General features: G+C 41.9%; 1 protein-coding gene across 6 annotated transcripts in view; it reads left to right on the forward strand.

The window, feature by feature from the left end:
• ABCC8 (ATP binding cassette subfamily C member 8) overlaps positions 1 to 21,589 on the forward strand; it is a 135,334-nt gene extending 113,745 nt beyond the window's left edge. For all 6 annotated transcript variants that reach the window (XM_073347371.1, XM_073347372.1, XM_073347373.1 and 3 more), the window contains 10 exons: positions 2,004 to 2,106; positions 8,910 to 9,023; positions 9,691 to 9,811; positions 9,952 to 10,082; positions 10,849 to 10,927; positions 13,574 to 13,682; positions 15,122 to 15,225; positions 17,840 to 17,973; positions 19,728 to 19,790; positions 21,370 to 21,589. In XM_073347371.1, coding sequence (XP_073203472.1) covers positions 2,004 to 2,106; positions 8,910 to 9,023; positions 9,691 to 9,811; positions 9,952 to 10,082; positions 10,849 to 10,927; positions 13,574 to 13,682; positions 15,122 to 15,225; positions 17,840 to 17,973; positions 19,728 to 19,790; positions 21,370 to 21,507 — 1,096 coding nt within the window. In that variant the 3' untranslated portion in view covers positions 21,508 to 21,589. The remainder of the gene's footprint in view (positions 1 to 2,003; positions 2,107 to 8,909; positions 9,024 to 9,690; positions 9,812 to 9,951; positions 10,083 to 10,848; positions 10,928 to 13,573; positions 13,683 to 15,121; positions 15,226 to 17,839; positions 17,974 to 19,727; positions 19,791 to 21,369) is intronic.
• The last annotated feature ends 501 nt before the right edge of the window (positions 21,590 to 22,090 follow it).

Consider the following 22,090-nt stretch of genomic DNA (forward strand, 5'->3'; position numbering starts at 1 on the left):
AAGCTTCTGTGTCAACTTGTATCTTGGCTATTTTTAGGAGTATATTGCTTTTCAGCTGCATACTGAGTAGTAGCAGTGGCATTTGAAGTTTAGACATTAAAGCTTGAACAAAGTACCCAGCTCCTACATTCCTAAAAATAACACAGTAATATAGGAGGAATCCAGCCATAGGGCTAACAGGTACCAGTTGTTCCTGTGGCACCCTTACTGTCCTATATTTTTTCTGGGCCATTTTGAGCAATTTATAAAAATCCAGGAATTGTATCAGAAAGACAGCAGCTGCTGTCGCTGCAGCCACAAAGAATCCTTCATCAAGTATCCTGGGTGTAAATATACCTTCTCCATATGTTGTCTGGTGTATAAAGGACTTTGACATGGTCTGTCCTAAATAATAAATAAAATGTAAGCAAGGTTTCCCCAGGGAAGGGTTTCACTTTAGGGACAATTTCTGTAGTGAGAGTCTGAGAAATTTGCAGCACTCTAATGACAAATTGTACTCGTCAGCAATTGCACCGCCCACACACATTCCGCTGCTGACTGCACACTGCCAGAATCCCTAGCGTTTTATAGTGTCATGACCACTGGGATAATCTGTGAACAGCCTGGACATTTTAATAAAGAGGGTCTGTGATTTTTTTAAAGGTAATTACTTTTTAGCCTGTACCTGGAAGGGGATACAGGAATATTGGTAATTGACACACAGTAAAACTTCATTAATACTCGGGCTTTATCATTTGTACAAAATGTTGGCTGTCTCTCTCCTCATGTCGGTGTAAAGATTTGATAACAGCTGAATTTTATAACCAAGGCTTCATTTCTTTTACAAAATATTTTACAGTCCATTTACTGGTATGCTGTGTAGTATTATTAGTAGCTATCAAAATAAATGTACAAAGTGCATGTTTTGGTATATTACCCTGGCTGATTTGAGTACTAGCTAAGACCCTGATCCTGCAAAGCACTAGAGTGGGCAGTCTGCTGCATGCACATGGAGCCCCACTGACATCATTGCAGGATCAAGGCCTAATGCAGAAGTTTCACTAACTAGCAAATGTTCTTCTAGTTGTTAGTGTACATCAGTGTAGTTCTACAGTAGTAAATGTAAAACAAACTTGCTGTATTTAACAGCCTTTGTACTCTTCGGCTGGTTTATGTTGAAGAGAGAAAAACTGGTTTATAAAAGTCTTATTGCTACTTTTATTGATTGTAGTTTAGGGGCTCCCACAATGTACTGGGCATTCTCTATGCACAAATTAAGAGACAGTCGCTAACACTGTGGGGTCTTGATCCATGACTGGGGCTCCTAGGCACTACTGCAATACAAATAGCAAATAACCCACTCGATTTTATATGGTCGTGAAAAGAGGAGTTGTGTTTTCTGTACAGCTAACACATCTTTCAATTGCTCACTTTCTTGCTCTCTCTCTTGTGCACGTGTGTGCGTGCACACACTTTCTCAGACTCTTATCTTTTTCTTTATTTCAAGCCACCTTCCTCACTGCTGCCACGGTAGTGAATGACTAGCCAGAGTCTGTTGTCGTTTATAAATTATAGTTTTAATATGAACTGCCCAGCTAGCCAATGTTAGTCCCAGAGTCCTATATAAAATGTCAGCTCCAGTTTAAGAAGATAGCAAAATCTTATTTGTTCCTAAAGAAAGGACATTGTGGCTGAGGGATGATTGCATATGGTCATGTTTAGGACACTCGGGAGGTTCCAGTTCTTGAACTGTTGTGTGATGCAGACATTTAAAATTAAAGTTTTATCTATAATTAGAAGCTGTGGCAGCATGCTGCAACTTACAGCTCCACAATTTGGGCATGCAAATTCTGTTTGTGTGTGTCTAATATATACACTCCAATATCTGGGTATTAGGATTAAGAGGCTGGGTTGAATTGCTCTTAAAAATGCAGCCTATTAAATGCTTTTGCTTTTTTTTTTTTTACTTTTCCAAGGCCTCATGACACACAATGACTCCTTGCTTTGCCATTTCTGTTTTGAAGGTATGAAGGCCGGTTCCGACAAAAGCTTCTTGAATATACAGATTCCAACAATATTGCTTCCCTTTTCCTTACAGCTGCCAATCGTTGGCTGGAAGTCCGCATGGCAAGTACATTACTCTGTTTGGGGCGGGAGAGGGCGGTGTTATGCTTCGCTTTGATCCTGGCGCTCCATTGATGCATATGAGTTATCCAGCCTATACCTTTGCCATGTACATGTCTTTTTAAAGAAAATTTGCCCAAGTTACCCCATCGATGAAAGTCCAATGGAGTGCAAGAGGGGAGGAATTATTCCAGAGCAGGAATAGGATTCATGGCCCTTTTTTGCCTGCCTCCCCACCTCCGCCCTTTCCCTTTTGGGGAGGAATGATCAGAGCCAAAGATCCTCTAGCTGTGCTATCAAGATCCCACAGGGGGCTGTGCATGTCAGTACACCTGGGCTTCATCCATCCAGCTACCTGTGCTGAGGTTCCACTGTATTGGGTGCTTTCTGCACCAATAGGGTGTGTGAGGATTTGGGCCTACGTCCTTCCTGAGTCAGCCAAAGGACAGGGCTATTGCCTTTTGTGTTCTTGTTCCCTTTGTAGTGCAAGTACAGCAGGTAGGTGAAAGAAATTATCTGTTAAAAATGAGTCTTCAGGAAGGCAATACAGAGAGCTTCTTATGCTGTGTGGTGTTGGCATTTGTATCTATTTCTGCAAGGCACCGATGTAACAAAGCTGCTGCTAGTCATGTTATAAATGTGTGATTCTTCCATATACATTACAAGTACATCAGTGTGTCTATTTCATGTCAATCTGCACATTAATTTTAGACTTTCACATATATTGGTATATTTGCCACCTAAACTCAGTTTCTTGGGTGACTCAGAGGAAAGAGAACTAGCCTGTATTCTATTCAGCAAATAAGGAATAATAATGAAGAAGCATCTAGAGATGATCGAGATCCTGTTGTACTAGGCACTGTATAAACATAGACTACATCTACACTGGCAACTGGACATGGTCCAAGCACATGGTTGTGCCAGAACCCCCCTAGCATCCACATCTAAACCCCAGAAATACAGGTTTCAAGACCTGTCCAGGGAAAGAATGCTAGTAGACCTGCGGCGTGTGGGTATGAACATGCCTCGGGCTGTCGCATGGCCCCGTACCCATGCCAGTGCGTAGAGTGGATGGGGTAAGGGGCGTGTCTTGAGTTCAATAGTCCTCCAGTCCTGTTCCCACAATGTACTGAACCCTTTCCTGCCTGACCCTTATCCAAATCGATAAAGGTCCCTGCCTCCTCATTCTCACCGGTAGCAGTGAGCTGCACTGACCCCTTCACAACAGTTTTCCACTGGACTCTCTTCATCAGTACAAGTGAACATGTTCCACGAGCTGCCGCCCAGTCAGCCAACCACACCCAGGTCCCAATAAATGTGTGGTCGGAGTTCACCTGTTTCCACAACTTCTCCCACAGCATCAGGAACTTACACCTGTAACTGAAAGTTTCAGATAGGCTGGTGCAGGTGGGCATTCACTGTACTCTGGTCCACTCCCGGGAAGGAATAAAGCACCTGAGGCTCTGGTATCAGAAGGCAAAAGACTCCACCAGTCGCTCCAGGAGAAGTCCTCCAATCTGCCTATCCTTCAAGGAGCCGGACCAAGTGTTCTCCCAGGCTCCTGCTACCGAGCCTGTGGTGATGCACGACTCCCTCCTCAACCCGCACCAGCCTCAGCTGATTGGATGGTGATGGAGGCCATGGTGGGGACTGCAGAGGAGGAGGCCTTGGAGAAAGAAGAGCATGTCATCCTGCACCTCTGCAAGGAGAAGACGGCTCAGCAAGCCCCTCCTGATGAGCAAGAGGAGAACCTCTCTACTCAGCAGCAACTAGAACCTGAGGCTGGTAAGTTAAACCCCACCCTCACCCAGATGGTCCCCAACCAAGATACAACTGTAAATTCCATTTTATTGAAAGACCGTAAACCACTACAAAGCTTTTTTGCCGAAGCTATAGAGCGGATTATTTGTGAACTAACCTATTGCCCCTGGGTATGTGAGTTTATTGGCCGACAGGCTGACAAAGAGGGAGGGGGGTGGAAAGATCCAGCTGTGGGGACAGGACATTTGTACTAGATGAATGATTCTCCAGAGTTATAGCTCCTGTCAAGATTACAAACTTTCACTACAATAATCCCTCCCCGCAGTTGCACAACAAACACATGGGAGCTGTGCAGAACTGGGCTTTGGTGTAGTATCAGGATCAGTTATGTACAGGAAAAGAGAAGGGGAGCCTTTGCTTCTCTGAGGAACACAACAGCAGCCCTCTGTCGCAGTATAAATGTTTTCAAACATTACCCTGCCCTGGTGTCCTGCCTCTCCCCCCTCAGTGCTGTGCTCCATAAGCCGGGAGAAAGAGTCTGGGATCTGTGCTGGTGGCTGCACAAACAATCCAGTTTCACTTTGCAGTAGGGAGGTCATTGGTTTGCGGCCTTGATCAAGAAGTTCAGGGAACACAGTACAGGTGCGATGTCCCTCTTTCTTTCCCTGTTCCTTTCTCCACTCTTTGTTGGAAAAAGGGAAATGATTTCCTGGTTTGGAGATGGGTGGGCATTTGCAGTGGTTTGCTTCTCCCCCTCCAAGCAGGCTCAGTCTGATATCTTGGACTGTAGTCTGTTTCCATTCAGATTGTCTCCCAGTCCTGTAAGCATAGGTCAAAAATATTTCTGGTGCAGCAGAAACTCCAACTGGTTTCTTAAAGTTCAAAGGCAGCACAAATGTGCTTGGCCCACCTTCAGAGTTCACCAAACCCTCCTGTTCAGTGATATCAGTAGGATGACAAGTAGCACAAACATCTCTCTGTCACAGATTGGCAGATCCCCACCACGGGACTAGAAATCTATCTCCCCTTTCCAGTCTGGTAATTTTAAAACTACTAGGTTCTCCAGTCATTGGCCAGCCTTAAAAGAAGGAATTAAGAACAGTTACTACTGCCCCAGAAATAAATGCCCCCACCAGCCCAATCATATGCTTTAAGACATTAATTTTTTCAAAACCTTTAGTTGATGCTAACTCCCATTGTCAGCAGGTGTTCCTTTCTTGGGGGCTGTAAAAGTTGTCTGAGAATCAAGGATACTAAAACAATCACATTCCTGAAATGCTGAGAAGTATCACTACTGCGACCTCCACAGCAGTGTTATGTTATGTGGGGGGATTTCTTACCTGCTTTCCAAGGAAAGATGAAATATAATGCTGCTTTTGTGATTGACTTGGCAGGAAGAATGAGAAGAGTGAACCCATTCTGCCTAGAATCCAGGAGCAGCAGCCCAGGGCGGTAGGGGCAGACAAAGGATGACACTGGAGGATGTGCTCATTGGGGTCGACAGAAGGAGCCAGGAGAAGTTTGACTTTAAGGGCAAGAGAGGAATGGGCTATTGGGCTGGAGCGACAGTCTATGGAGTGGGAGGAACGTTTTTTCCAAAGGCAGGAGTCATTAATGATCTGGTTCCTGGAGCAGGACACATGGTACAGGGGATGGGAGTTGCCCAAGGGGACTGGGAGCACGCCCTGTTGGAGTCCCTGATACAAGGGGAGGTGGAATGGATTCAGGTCCTGCCTGCCGCAGTAGCTGTGCAAGTATCCATAAATTGGCACCTCCTCCTCCAGCTACTACTCCTCCTGCACCTGCAGCCCACCATGCTGCTGAGTTAGGGGACCCAAACCCCACCCTCTGTGATGGGGTTGGGAGGCTGCAAGACTCCAGGCCCAATACTCTGTACTGGCACCCAAAACCCCTCCCGGGGAAATTCTGTGACTGTGGAGGAGAGAAACAATGAGCCCAAAACTGCCTGAAGGCCAGCGTGTGTCTAGCCCCCAAACCCCATTCAGGAGACATCCCTTCCCCCCCACCCCTCTGAATGTTTTAAAGACATTCCCCCTCCTTGTACAAAGTAGGGGAAGATCAGGGCCAGGAAGATGGGGCCATAGGGAATAAAGTTTTAACATTCTTCAGGAAGTCTGATCCATTCCGTTTTCATTCACAGTTCTTTTAAAAAAATGTTCAGAGTTATGCTACATGTACTAGTTTCAATAAATGTTAGTTTCTTTTACTTGTGTGTGGACCTGTCATTTGAGCTTTGGTAAAGGTACAGCGTTTTTTCCCTTTCAGTTTTGGGCTCTATCAGTCAGTGCTTTGAGTCATATAACTCTCCGGGGTAGAAAACTGAAAAGTCCAGTCTGACCCTCCCAGAACCACCCCCACCCCCCAAAACTCTCCCTGTCCTAGTATATGTGAATATAAGTAAGCTGGAGACATGTTGGAAGTGCAGTGTGCATGGAAATAACAAGTAATTTTATTAACTTGGGCCAGGGGAGTGGGGAGGAAGAGAAGGTGGGTAAATCCCCCCACAATCACAGTCACCAGAAATGAGATGTAAAAGCCCCTCCCACCAGCTTCATCAACTGTTCTCAAGGTCCTTCAGACACTGAGTAATCCACCTGAACTGGTCTGGCTAACAGTTGTGAACATTAACACAAAATGAAAGAACAATAAGTGTAAGTGCAATTTATCTGGCCAGATACCATCTGCAGGCCAATCACAGAACAGAAGGTGCTATACCTGCAGAGGTGCCCTGCCCCAGTTACCTGTAATGAGTCATTACCTAAACAATCAGCTAATGACAGTCAGTGGGAGGGTAAAAAAGCTGCATTGAAACACAAGTGAATGGAAATGTTCCCTCTTTTATTTTTACAGTAGATGCATGGGGTGTGGCACTTTGTTTGGGACCAGGCTGCAGTTACCTACCTGCCCGCCCATTCATCCATAATGTAGGCACAAATTGCATCCTTGGTTTCCCTGGCCCACTGTGGTCCAGCACCCAGTATGAACATTCACTGGATCAAGCTGCTCTGTAAAGGTTTTGGAAGCCCATCTTGTCCTGTACACAGTCTGTCCTAAAGTACTCACCTTTAATCTCACAAATGTTATGAAGGGCACAGCATGCCACAATAATGCAGACAGTGTTGGCTACACTGGCCTCCAACCAAGAGCATAAGCATCATCAACAAGCCTTCAGCCGTTCAAAGGTATTCTCCACTATCATCCTGCAGCTGTTGAATCTCCATTTTGCCAGGTGCTGAAAGCTGGGCTAGGGTTTCATTAGGCAGTGTGGGAGCAAGTATGTGGGGGTCCCCCAGAATAACTGTGAGCAAAGAGAACCACATTGCTTCTGGGGAATAAAGTCCCTTCCTCCCCCTTCAAGTACAATCCCAATCTCCTCAGTACTCAGTGTCATGGCCTGTCCTATGTGTTGGACAGCATTCAGGAATCTGCTTTTGTGGTCCTCTAAGCTTTTAAGAACGAGTGAGTAGTAACCTTTTCAACTGATGTACTCACTCATGCCTTTCAGTGGGCAAAGTATGGGGATGTGGGTGCCATTGATGGTGTTTCCGAATTGCACGGGGCCATTCTCTGGGACCCCACTGTAATTTCTGGAACTTTGGTGATGGCAACCACATGTGGGTAGATGAATGCATGGATGGTTTCACAAACCTGCACCACCACAACCCGTACAGTGGTTTGGCACTGGCTGATAGCGGTCTGATGTTGCCAGCTTCCAGAGGGCTATAGCCATCTGCTCCTGCATTGGGATGGGTCTCCAAACCCTTGTGTTCTCCCACTGTAGGGTTGGGGCCGGCTCTTCACAGAGCTCCATGAATGTTGGCTTCCTCATCCTGAAGTTCTGTGGCCACTGGTCGTCATCTCAAGTTTCCAACACTATGTAATCCCACCACACGGTGCTGATTCTCCTGGTCCAGAAGTGGTGGCCTCCCATGGACTTACAGTTGCAATGCTGGTAGTCCTCTGTGTCATGGGGCAACAGTGCATTACTCCCCATCCTGGCCACCATTCTTTGGCTTGTGAGAGAGGTCCGAATCCTTTCACCCAAAATTGTCACCGGTCCTGTATTGCAATGCACTCTCATTTGTCTCACAAGAAGGAGCAGGGTACCATCGGTCACTAATGCCATGTCTTCCACCAGTTGGGCAGGAGAGGGGTGAGTGGGAGCTCCCATCACCAAATGTGTGAAGGCATCTGCAGTCCCACCAACACACACAGCAAGGCAGATCCTAGAATGTATTCTGTGACTCATAGAGCCTTGGGATACTGCCCCTGAAATACTAGTGCTAACCTTGCTTACCCAAAAAAAAAGCTGTGTGGACATGGGTATTCCCAGGTTCAGAGTATATACCCGTGTCCAGCACAGCATATTTGTACACTGTGCAGGTGTGGGTTATGTGGGCAAGTGTACACACAGCCTTTACCTTTGTCCAGTTGCCAGCATAGATGTGGCCATAGAGGAGGCCAGTCCCTGCCCCACTGACTTCCCATTCTAAAGTTTTTATCTGTATGCAAAAATTGTACCACTTTAACTACACCAGTTCCATAACCTCTAGTGTGGACACAGTTATACAAGTATAGCTTAATCCTGTAAATGTAGGGAATAAGCTATTCTAATATATGGCACCTTTATATTATGGGTATAACTGAATCTATACTAGGCATTGTATCAGTATAACTATTTCAGTAAAACATCACACACCTAACTGAGATAGTTGTATTGGTACAAAAATTACATGTAGACCAAGCCTAATTTAAGATGGGATGGGGACACAACAGTGGATACAACCGACAATACCAAGAGGTGAGAGAGGGGTCATGGGACACTGAAACAAAAATGGGGGTTAAATGGCCATCTCTACCCACAGATTATTTAAAATCTTCTGCATGTGTTTCAGTCTTAGCCACGTAAAGGGTTTATTGTTTCAAACTGAACTTACCGAAACATTTGCATGGTGTCTCTCTCTCTATGTGTGTGTGCGTGTGTGTGTGATATATAGTGATGGAGCTTATTCATATTCCTTCAGGAATACATTGGAGCATGTGTGGTTCTCATAGCAGCTGTGACTTCTATTACCAATTCCTTGTACAATCAGCTCTCTTCAGGACTTGTGGGTTTAGGACTAACCTATGCTCTTATGGTAAGTTAAATCATGCATTGAGTGGCTTCCCACACACACACTGCTTTCTTCAGGACACAAAGATGGGAAGGACAGAAGGTGCTGTTTACACATCCTTATTGGGAAGCTGTAAAAACACTGAAATAGTACATTAACTTCAATTCACATTGCGTGGGTGATATGTTTGTTAAGCATATTCTTTTCTGAGTTCTTAAATCCCATGTAAGTAATATATATTGCAGTTATTCATAAATATATCAAAATGTTATCATTCATACTAATTGAAAAGTAGTATTACCAGATCACTAATTTACTCACCATTATGCTGCAATCTCTCATTCTAGATATTCAGGCTTTTTTTTCTTTTTATAGAAAAGTTATATCTGTTTCTCTCTCTCTCAGCTTTTATTTTCTTTTTGAATATTGGCATGCAGCACCATAATACCAGAGCACCATGACTAGAATATTTAACTTGCAACCAGTCTTGCCACTGTTTTAATGTGCACCAAATGTTTCATTCAGTGGTCCAGCTTATTAAGACTTTGTACTCTGAATAAACTTCACCGAAACAATTAAAAAGCTGTCTTGGAGGAATGGAAGTGCTTGGTGGCCTAATAGTGTTATGCTGTTCCTTTTCCAGTATTTCATATTAGCAAAAAGTGAAATTTATTTATTTATATTATTTCAGGTGTCTAATTACCTGAACTGGATGGTTCGTAACCTGGCTGATATGGAGATCCAGCTGGGAGCAGTGAAAAGGATCAATGGCCTTCTAAAAACAGAAGCTGAAAATTATGAAGGGCTCCTTTGTGAGTGTGGTATAGTATCTCTGCAGAAAATAACTCGTTAAATATTTAATGATTCACAGTGAATTGCCATAAATAACTTATTAGAGCATTTAATGAATTGATGAATTGATCACAAGTGGGTTTTTATGCTCCGGGTACAGCTCCTTCACAGATTCCTCAGAACTGGCCTGACAGAGGTGAGATCCAAATACAGAACCTGAGTGTCCGGTATGACAGCAACCTAAAGCCAGTCCTAAAGCACGTCAGTGCTCACATCTCTCCAGGGCAAAAGGTAAAAAAGCGGAGATGATTTGAGAAATGACTCTTTCCCCAGTCAGACCAGCTTGTAATAGAAACCACAGAGTGGTGAGAACGTACTAAGCTATTTTTTATTCATGATTTCCAAAGTTTTTCCTCCACCAAGTTTTTCTTCCTCCAAAATAATATAGTCCGGTCCTAATCCCTTATACCGGTTTCTTTACAGTTTTGCTCTGATGCCTTCAAAAATGTGTACCGTTACAGTGATGTACAGTGCTGCTTAATCTTCTGGTGCTCCGCTGTGGGACATAGGGCCCCAAAATAAGGGACACTGACACTTGCAATGTGAGATATACACTCCATCATTCCCAAATGGCTCCCCTACCCCATCCCTTCATTGGTCATCTCTCCCCACTTGTCCCTTTCCCCTCAATCTTCTTTCATCTCCTTAATCTTGTGTGTCAGTGTCCCATCGTACAATGGACTCTCCCACCCAGACACACCCCCTCTGGGGTTCTAAGCTTTGCTGGCAGCACTAGCCAACTCTCCTTGTGCTCCAGAAGGACTCCCTGTGACCCACTGTTCCCTAGCATCCCCATGGAGGGCCAGCCAAAATCTAACCCTGAATGTCAATTTCTCTTTTAAAAGACAAAAGGGCGAAAGTATGGCCTCTGCTGAAGACAATTCAGTTTTGTCATTGACTTCAGACGGGGCCAGAATTTCACCCCAAGATGTTTGTTGCAAATGCTTTCTCCTTCCTACTCATTTAATGTTCTACTCATCTTGTTTCTGTGTTGTAGATTGGAATCTGTGGCAGAACTGGCAGTGGGAAATCCTCCTTCTCTCTCGCCTTTTTCAGAATGGTTGACACCTTTGAAGGTAGGCTCATAGCTGTTCCATCCCGTCATGGTTAGATCCCTGGGGAAGCAACTTTGAACCTTGTTCCTCTGACCCTAGCAGTTGTGAATTACAAAGACGGTAAAACTGTGCGAGGCATTGTTGCTGGGCTTATTCCAAGTAAGGGACCATCTGTCTTTCATCAGCTTCTGCCATATTGATAACCCAAGTCAATATAAAATCTCATTCAACGTGATCAGTGTTTTCTAACGCCATCAGCAGCCTCAGGCAAGTGTTTCCATTAAAAATAGAAAAAGACTTCAAATGTGTATTTTTTAAAAAAAAATCCATATTCTGTGTCAATATTGATTTCCTATAGGGCCTGAACCTGCTTCTTTGGAAGTCAATAGCAAAATTCCTATTGACTTCAGAGAGAGCAGGATTGAGCCTTTAATTACAGTTATTTCCAGAAGTAGACTTGCATGTCATTTTTCTTAAGCGTTTACCAGCACGCATTAAAGGGGTAGGCAAAGGTGCAGAGGCAGCATATTTCTGTCTCCAGCACAAACCAACAAGCATAGTGTTTATCAGTGGCAGGGAGGGTTGAAAAGATATGCTATAGTGCAGGTTACTCCAAGGACAGAATTGTTCAGGGCTCCAAGGATAACCTGGAGCTTTTGCTACCCATGCTGTGTCCAAACAGGTGGTTACTTCCATCTCAAAATCGCTTCCCATCACTGCACAATGCTATGATCTCCTTTGTGAAGCAGTATTTCCAGGGCTGATGTGTAAGAATAGCAAATAGTACCTCCTGGGTCTACTATGAGCACAGAGGCTACTTGGGGAATTGTCATGTGCACCAGTCTGAGTTAGATGTCTCTATTTCAACTCATCTGGAAATAATGTTCATTTGCCTTTTAGTCTGAACACAGGCACAAAGGAGTAGTCCTCATACACCCCCTGTGTCATGCTAGTGAAAAGAACCTTCATCCCCCTAAGTACAAGTGCATATTAGCTGCCACTGGGAGGAGGTGGGCTCTCCCCCTGTGAATATTCTTAGAGCCAAAATCTCTCTCTGTTCACTTTTCAGCAAAATATGGATATGTTTTTCTGTAGAAGCACCATTCATTTGCAATCCATTTCTGGTTGGCCTATCCACATACAATTCCTGCACAGCCATCCCCTCTGACTAACACTTGCCAGAGCAAACCAAGCAGGGCAGGAAGCCTAGAGGGCACAGGAAGATCTGGAGGGCATGTGCTAAAGCTTGAGGAGCACACTCCTCATCCTCTATGCCCTGCTCTAGAATATCACAAACTCTTTGTGACATTTTCACATGGGGAGGAGAGGAGAGGGAGGGAGAAAGAAAGAACCACTCATGATAGAGGTTAGTCACATCACTTAATGCACTCCTGGAAGGCACTTGCATATGGTTGTGATGGAGGGGCTACAGGAACCTGACTAGAACAGAATAGAATTGGATCTCTCTGTGGCTTGGGGCACGGGCAACTCATGGATGGCATACAGAGTGTGAACCTTAGAGACCTGAAGGGAAGAAGTTTCACCCTGCACTTGCCCTTCTTAACAAATGCACCTTAGCTATGTTCTCAGGTAACTTTATGACATTGCACTAAATCAACATCTGATCATTTATTCTGGGTTATTAGACATCCTGCAAATTAAATATATAATTATTTGTGTGGCTCTTCTTACTGTTCAGGGCTAGTGTCCTCTCTGACCCCTTCCAGGTCTTTCTGTGTGCATCCCTCCGGGTGCTAGGCTTTTGCCTCTTCTGGAGTGGAATCCCCTGATTCTCCCACTTTCAGAGTGGGCCCAAGGCTACAATAACCCGATTACCAACTGTGATTGTTCAGCAGGTCTGACTGGGTTCAGCTACCTGCAAGTCTTCCTTTTGGGAGCCCTGACCAGTGGTATATACAGTAACCCACTACAGCCTTTTCTAAACAAAGCATTGTTTAATCACAGGAACAAAGCACAACAAGAGAAAAGGGAGCTTAACACAATAAAAGGTGTATACACATACCTACCTGACCTAAAGCTTAGGTGGGCAGAGCTTGACCTAAACATCCCAGAGAGTGCTGGGGACCAAACTGAAACCCTTGAGGTCAGGGGATGGGGTTTCAGCCTGTTCCCCAGCACTCTCATCCCCTGTGCTTCAGGGACTTCTCTTTATCCTTCCTAAAAGTTCTTTATTCCATTTTGCTGGCTGTAGTCCCCCCATGCCCCACCCCCACTTACCAAGCCAGACTGTTGAACTCATCAGCATAGCTGGATATAAAACTTCAAAGTGATTGACATCAGCATTGTCCTTCAAGTATAGTAAGTAGGGCAGTCTGAAGCTATTGTCCCCTTTCCTGTGTGCCTAACCTTTGCTTGAATTTACCCCTTGTAATCATATAGCAAACCACACAATAACCAACAAACTACCAGATGTGACATACAATATTCATAAAATATAACAGGCATCTTCCATGATTTAGTCTCAAGGGAATTGCACTCGCTTATCAGTAACTCGTTTCACTGGTGAATAAAGTAATATGTAGCCCATGGGTTAGTCTTGCATGCTTCTCTGTAATATAATGCAAACTAAAATCAAGTCGTGTTGTTGGCTGCTAGCTACATGATGTGATGAACAATCTAGCAGACTCTCAATGTTCTTTTGAATAGGGAGGATTATCATTGATGGCATAGACATTGCAAAGCTCCCTTTACAGACGCTAAGATCCAGGCTGTCCATCATTCTCCAAGATCCTATTTTGTTCAGCGGTACAATCCGGTAAGCATAAAGCAGAAACAACAAGAAACAGCTAGGGTTTGTGTTATCACAGATTATGATTTTCACAGAGAGAGCAGCAGCAAACAATGCATTTAAGAGGCCTCATGCTCCACTACCTTTAATTAAAAGAGGGGAGCATTGTCTTCTCTGTGTGCTCCTCCCCACATCCTCTTCAGAGCCCGGGGAGCCCTTCTAGAGCAACTGCACCTGGTCAGTGCTCCACAGTTTGGGAGGGGTGCTCCTTAAGGTGGGGCCTGGGACTAGTCACTATCTGTGACCTGCTACCCTCAGGACCCAGTGGGTTTGCCAGCCGAAGTCAGCTCAGGAGAGTGTGAGACTGGCATTCACCAGCCCTTTAGAGGTGAAGTGGGGAAGATGTAGGTGAGGGGGACGACAGCCATGGCACATAACAAAGGAGAGTGGAAGGGAATCAGAGAAGCCGTGTAAATGGAGTTCAGGTTCTGTTGATTTGGAGCTTAGTGCTCTGTTAGGTTTCCAGGACCTTGCCCCATTCCGTCCTCCATGAGATTCAAAACTCTTTCCTATGTGGGGAAGATGAAATGGAAACTCAGAGAAGAGAACTTCACAGAGTTTCCAACAAATGCCATCCCCTCCTATGATGTTTTCCACAAAAGGGGACAATCTGACCCTTAATAAACAGTTATACTGCCTACATAGGCTAATTTGGGCATTAAAGTAATTAGAGTGGAGTTTCATTTATAATGACTTAGAAACTGCTGCAATTTGCCTACTGATTCCATGAGACTTCAAGCTGTACTTGCTTGAATAGGTAATGAATCATTTATATCAGAAGATAAAATGGCAGTATATATTTGTTTTGTTTGTTTACTTATTCAAGATTTTATTTAGGCCAACACTGGACATTCACCTCATGTACACTAGCAGTAAAAAGTAAATCAAAGATCACATTTGCTGCTGTGAGTCTTTTATTCCGGAATAAAATGAATGAGCCTTGTTTTATTTTAAGCAACATGATATGACATGAAGGACATTAGCACTTGTCGCTGCCTATTTTGAGTGATAATAGACTAAGGATGCATTCAGAGTGGTTGATAACAACTGCTGAGTAATTTATAGCTACTGTTCTGCTGTGGTGATGCTCGTTTGTGTTTCATAATTCAGCATGATGCTGATCATTCTGTGTACCACAAACTGGTATTGTAAAAACTAAAAGGGGGTCATGTTGGATTCGAAGGGTCAGATTCTGATCTTAGTTTCACTGGTGTAAATTCAGAGCAAATCTACTGACTTCCATGGAGTTATTCCTGACTTAGACTGATGTGAGATCAGAATCAGGCCCAAAGTGTTTAATCCATGTATATATAATTATGTCTGTGTTTGTTTTTAACCACACAACTATAAAGGTGCATGGGTGAATTTGATGTTCGTAGTTAACTTTTAACTGTATTGAATCATAGGTTTAACTTGGACCCAGAAAAGAAATGCACAGACAGCATGCTGTGGGAAGCCTTGGAGATAGCACAACTCAAACATGTGGTGAAAGCACTACCAGGGGGTCTAGGTAATACTTCTCTTTTCTTTGGGAAAATGCTTTCAGTGTTAAATTCATTTCTATTTAACATTTAGTTAGTAACTTCTGGCAAAATGGCTCTTACTGAAGCAACTTCGGATCAGGCAGGCTGGCCCAAGGTTTTGTGGGGCCCTGTATGAAGTCAGATAAATGTGCTGGGTCCCATCCAACTCCCTCTTCTGTTTTACCCATAGCAAAACTCCCATTGACTTCAGTAAGGCCAGATTTTCACTTTTGGTCTCTGGTCCTGTGGCCAGTGGCATACCGTCTATGTATATAATGCATGCATTGCATGCCCCAGAAATAAGTTCTACAAGAATACAAAAACCCTGACCAGCTGTGTCTGTGGGACAATTCCTTCCGGCCCCCAAACGCACATGAAGTACACAGTTTTGTATAACAAAATGGCATCTTCCACACAGCATAGTGTGTGCAAGGTCACGCCCTGCAAGCAAGTGTAGATTTGTTTGCCTTACTAAAAATGTAATGGTACACCACTGACTGTGGCTAATAAGTCAAGTGTATGCAAACAGGTATAAAGGTAATTGAGATATTAAGGAGCTTGAAAATGGAAATATAAAACAAATTAGAGAAAATTATTATCTTGTGGGATGGAAAAAAAAGATGGACATATAAGCTGGCAGTGGGATATAATGCCCCAATCCACACACAAAATCAAAGAAAGACCCTGTTTCAGGAAATGAAATAAGTCCAGCAACCCACCTATGTTACAGATTCAAAGAATACTGCATGGTTGGAGTGGTACTGAGAATAGATATACTAAAGAGAGAGATACAATCTGTCACATAAACATGTTAAAATAATGTTGGTATTCATGGAATTGTTTGTGAGTGCTGCCCTGTGTTCTAATATGCACGAGAAGGCAGCATTTCCCCAGATTATTTTTCTCCCTTGAAAGAGCAATGCCCTTGGACTTCTGTGGGGTGATTAGGTCTTCTTTAGAATTCCAGCATTTCTTGTAAGCTACTTTCACTATTGCAAATGCATTTAAGTACTTGAGTGCAGTACTCAGACACATAAAATGAATCTTAGAATAGGCAAATGAAACAGGTATTGTGTGCTAAATGAAATGTACTGCACAAATTGATCCAGACAGCTGTTTTTAATAAAATAAAATCAAGTATGAAATGCACAATAAATTACAAACAGCATTGTAAGCTCCTTGTGACAGGGACTATCTGATACTCTGTGCTCTGCACAAGGCTGAGCACACTGTCCAAGCTCAACAAACAACAATAATGGTATCATGAGCTACCTCCTGCTCTTGGTTACCCCTGTTCTACCTCACTGAAGTTAGTGAGAGCAAAACTTTTCCCTTCTTTATGCATTTATCAATACTAGCCCTATCCATTTTTGAAAGAAAAAAAAATTCCTGAACATGAATTTTAGGTAACCTAATCACCCATGGTATTCCTAACACATTCCTAACCACAACCAGCAGCTGACTGCGCAGTCATGGAGCATAGTTCCAAACTGTTCAAAATCCCAATGACTTTAATCTCTATTGAGGACATCCCAGGTAACTAGTAGTACCCAAATGTGCAATGTTACAAGGGATACATTTGTGATTTCAAATCAATCTGCTCTTGGAAAATGCATATTACCTGTCTTTTACTGTCACTTTTTATGCTGCATGACACCTGCTGTACCTTTCTTTTAGTGCACAAGGAGTCTGATCCTGCTGACCTTATTCAGACAAAGCTCTTTTTGATTCCAGTAGGATTTTGCCTGAGTAGAGACTGCAGGGTTGGGCCCACAAGCAGTCGGTGCTGCCTCACGTAAAGTTGTTTTCTTTCAAGAAGGCAGCATTGTAAAGATACAACTCCATTTAAAATAGCTTATAACAACTAGTTGTTCTGACAAGTTCCTTTGAAGTCAGTCTCATTTTTAACAGTGTGTTTCCTTTTCCTCAATTTAATGTGTATATACAGAAGGTATTCAGCATTGGGGTAAGCTAGATAAAATGATACACTCAACCAAATTTGTAGAAGGGAGATCTTCCAGGGATTGTTGTCTGATTTGCAAGAGACATATATCAACAAATGAGGTTAGAGTGCTTTAATCTACACACAGGCATTGTAGCAGGTTTATAAAACAGGAAGACACATTTCATATATTAGTTTCTCCCCTTTGCATTTGATGTACATCAAAATATGTTGGAGGGGAGGGTTCCATATGGTATTTCAGTTTCTTATTTACTTTGCATAGTTCTTTTCATGCTGTTCCTTCAGACAACATGTCAGAACACTATGCCCATTTTTATTTATATGAAGAATTATATTTAACTATGTGTGTTATGGACTTTGGGTTTTCATTTCTGTGCATAAGATACATCCATTTTGAAAATAACTATGTCCTGTTCTGCCATCCTCATGAGGAATAGTAACTTACTTCATGAGTAATTTGCTGAAACCAGTGTTACTACCCAATGTGAGTAAAAGTGGCAAAACTGGGCACCAGCAACTTAAGACTTATAAATTATTATCTTAAAAATTCTTAATATAAGTATGAGATCTTACTTTGTCAGCATGCTCTCTGTGCTCCCCACCCGCGCAACAGCCTAAATATTACTTTTGTTGTCCAGATGCCATAGTCACAGAAGGTGGAGAAAATTTTAGCCAGGGGCAAAGGCAGCTGTTCTGCTTAGCACGGGCATTTGTGCGGAAGACAAGTATCTTCATCATGGATGAAGCCACAGCATCTATTGACATGGCAACGGTGAGTTCAGAGTTTCAAGTTTTTTTTATATGGCACATGATTTTTCAGAGAGGGTAGCCACGCTATTATTAGTAACCAGAGATGAAACTTAGGTAAAATAATTCTACTTAATAATGTGTGAACACAAGTTTCCTTGCAAGTGTGTTTACAGGCTGGCCCCATGCCCCATATAGACATTGACCCATATATGAGAGTCACTGTTAACTAGTCTGACAAACCTATCTTGATAGTCCCTCACTATATACTAAATTCAAGCATTGATGCAAATGTTTTTTTTATTGACAGTTCAGTTTCCTAAAGTAAATAAGTCTTCAGAGGCTTAGCTATGGTGGTCAGTTGAGGACAAACTTGGCTGGTAATGTTATGCCTCCTCCAACTTGTACTTGCCAAGCATAGCAAGTTTCTTGGTGAATTCTTCAGCATGATGGAGAGGACAAGTGATGAAGAAGTTTTCACCCTGCAGGGGGTTGAAAGTAAGGTCAAGTAAATAAATAAGAAATAAAAAAGACCTGTTAGATCATTGCATCTATCCTCCTGCAGGTGCAAGCTAGAGTCCCTAGTAGAGGATAAACTGCACACTAGTACTGCCCTGGCTGGTCTTAGCCAAATACAATAGAATATTCTAAGTTGCTTTGTTCCCAGTTTCAATAAACTCTGTTATCAAAGGCTGTCATAAGATATGTTGAGATCCTCAGAAGGAAGACACTACATAAGTGCAGAATATTATTGCAGTGGTTTATTATAGTAGCTAAATATCTTTAGTACCGGTTGGTGTAAGTTACTGCTGTGTCAAGCCTTGATACTGTGGTGCTGAGGGCCAAGTTAGCAGTTACTCACAGACCAGTTAAAACACATTTTGAATGTTGACGTATTAAGCAAGCACTCCATTCATTGGGGCACTTGTACCTTGGGCACAGATAATATGAAGATAACTATTCTAACAATCTTGCCTTGCTGAGCTTGGAACGCACCAATACATTCATAAACAGCAATGGTGAACACTCTGTGAGGACCGCTGAGTATTTTAAGACTGTCTTAAAGACCTCCTCTGCTGTTGTACCGGCCAGGTACATCTAGCAAAATGCGCCTCCAGTGCTGTCAACTGTATCGAGTATGTCGTAACATTCCATGCTTTCAGCGGGACAGAAAGAATGCCAGAATGGAGCGGGATTGGTAGCAAAGTGAATATTCCTTTGCAACAACATGATTTAAAATGTAGTCCTCAACTTTAAAACAGACATAGTGATATGCACCCTTCTTTGTAAAGTGCTTTAGGGTCTGCAAAGGAAAAGTGCTATGTAAGAGCTAACTAAGTAGTAGTATCAAAATTCAGTACGTTGAGGTTGCTCAGTACCACTGTTCCCTCTAAGCTGTGCGCGTGTGCGCACGCACACAGATCCTAAACCCCGCGCACACAGCGAAACGCCTCACGCACAACAATTTGCACAGAAGCACAACAATTTGCACAGAAGACATTTTTTGCGCCCACGGCCTGTCAAAAATTTGCACAGAAGAAATGTTTTGTGCACGCAGCCTGTCAAAAATTAGAAGGAACATTGCTCAGTACCTCACAGAATGAGGCCCATTCTGGATGATCATTCTAGAATACCCTAATTTAGCATACTGTTAATTTCTCATATCTTTACAGGTATAAAAAAAAATAGTATTAATTGTTTGACACATGTTTTTATTGTTATGCCCATCACTGAAGAATCTGTTATTTAAAAAATAATAATTGTTGTTCCTTTATGTAGGAGAACATTCTTCAGAAGGTTGTAATGACGGCGTTTGCTGACCGTACTGTGGTAACCATAGCAGTAAGTACACTCTATGTGGCTTCTTCAAATGCAAACAAGTATCTGAAATGTAAAACAATGCATCAGGTACCTTGTTAATTTTTCTGATTTCTCTAGTCTATTGCTTTCTAATATGGCACTTATTTAATTAAAAATACATTTATTTTCCATTTAAACCATTTAGAAAGTAGTTCATATATTTGTATTTTAAATATTTAATGCGTAATCCTGAAATGTGCTCCACAATAGTAATTACCATTGACTTTAAAGGACCACATATAAGGATATTGTGTACTTTCTGTGACTTATTCATTTTAGGCCAAGTTCAACTGTGGTGTAACTCCACTATCTTCAATGGAAATTGTACATGCCTATCTGAGAGTAAGATTTGGCCCTTATTAAGCCAGGATACTTTAATTTAAGAAGAACAAAAATAACAATATAGCTTTGCTGTTGGATAAGTTAAACAAATAAGCATTTTAGCAGCTTTCAAAATATTATTTGGTTTTATTGTTAAACATAATCAGATTTATTAATCAATGTATTTTAAAATGATTAGATAATTATTTCAAACAGTAATAACTAGAATTAGTTAATAAAGAGAAGATTTGAACTGAACCAAAGAAATGTACTTGACAGTCATGTCATTATTGATAAATACCTTTCACTCCTTTATTTTCTAAAGATAAATGTGTCTTTGGGCAATGAAATAAGAGGTTACTGTATATTTTTTAAAATGTTAAAACTATATTATAATTGACATTTTATGCAAACAAAAGTCAGGAAATTCATAGTTAGTTACTGCAGGACTCATAACTTGACCTTCTTGCATGTATGTAATATTACGTATTAGTGTACACTGTTATTTTATACACATTGAATGTCTAATATACAATTGCTGCAGGAATCATAATTTAGAATTTCATGACTTCTCTTCATTAAAATTTTTAGGTAGTGTTGCACTGAGCTTTTTGCATTTGAGTTCCTTATTTTGTTTGTTTGGGAATGTGTGGAGGGAGGGTTTATTGGTTTTGTTTGTCTTTTTATTAAAGTTGCCAGTGCATGCACATTTAGCCTCTGGGTTCTAAAACGGGTTTTAAAATACACAATTCATACATAAATATTTTTAAATAAACCCAGTTTATTACAGCCCCAGTTGTAAATGTAATCTCAGCAGCTGCAGCTGTTTTAGAAACACAGTCATCTTAATAAAGATGAAGTGATAAATTGTAGGGAAAGGGCTATATTTGTCTAATCCATATTTAGCAATATCAAAATACTGTAAAAGTGCATCTGTAGCTCTGACCCTGCACGTGACACCATGCGTGCAGATTCCCGGGCTTGCACAGAGCTCCATTGACTTCATTGACTATGCATGGGTACAGGGATCTATGCCCATGGAGCCAGTTTCAGGATTGGGGCCTAAATATATATCTACATAATTGGCATAATAATGAGATTTCACTAAATTGGATTAAGACATCTCCATCAAGCTTGAACTTTGATAGGAATACTGATTTCTAGAATTTCTAATTTCTGTCTTATCTTGCACAGTTATATTCAATACACTGAACTTGTATTTCATCTGTTTACTTTTCAGCACAGGGTACACACTATTCTGAATGCAGATTTAGTCATTGTAATGAAGAGAGGGGTTATTTTGGAGTATGATAAGCCTGAGGTTCTGCTGGAGCAAGAAGAGAGTGTGTTTGCTTCTTTTGTACAAGCTGATAAATAATAGGATAAAATGAAGCCTTTCAAAGTGCAATTGTATTACTCATTTTCTAATTATGTAAATTACCTGTAAATAAAATATTGATTATTTCATAATAAAAGACTGAGTTTTTCCATTCTTGAAATAACCTGAGTGGGTCTTTGTTAACTCTTAATGAATTATCCATGTGCCTTTCCTTTTTGTTTGCTGGATTATTTTGGTACTAAGGACTAGTGAATTGGGTGATTTGAGATAAATAGATTTCTGAAACGTGGCACAATGTACAGCAAATATGAACAACTGGCACAGGGTTTGTTTTATTACTAACAATGAAACCTCTGCTGATAATATTTCATTACTGCATTTTTTTTCTGAGAATAGCAGATGCAACTCGAAGGAAATTGCTCTCTCCATATTTACAAAAATAACTACTTGGTCTCAAAAGTTCCAATTGCAACTTCCTATTAAGTAATAGTTCTGGAGACTAAAGTGGATTGGGGAGAGAAAGAGATACATTGCAGCCTTAAGATATCAAGTGTTCATGCGTGGAGTCCTTGTGAAAATATTTTCCTATCTGTAATATACACTGAAACAATGCAATTTCAAT

This window comes from Lepidochelys kempii, chromosome 6 (assembly GCF_965140265.1).
Source record: "Lepidochelys kempii isolate rLepKem1 chromosome 6, rLepKem1.hap2, whole genome shotgun sequence".
Lineage (NCBI taxonomy): Eukaryota > Metazoa > Chordata > Testudines > Cheloniidae > Lepidochelys > Lepidochelys kempii.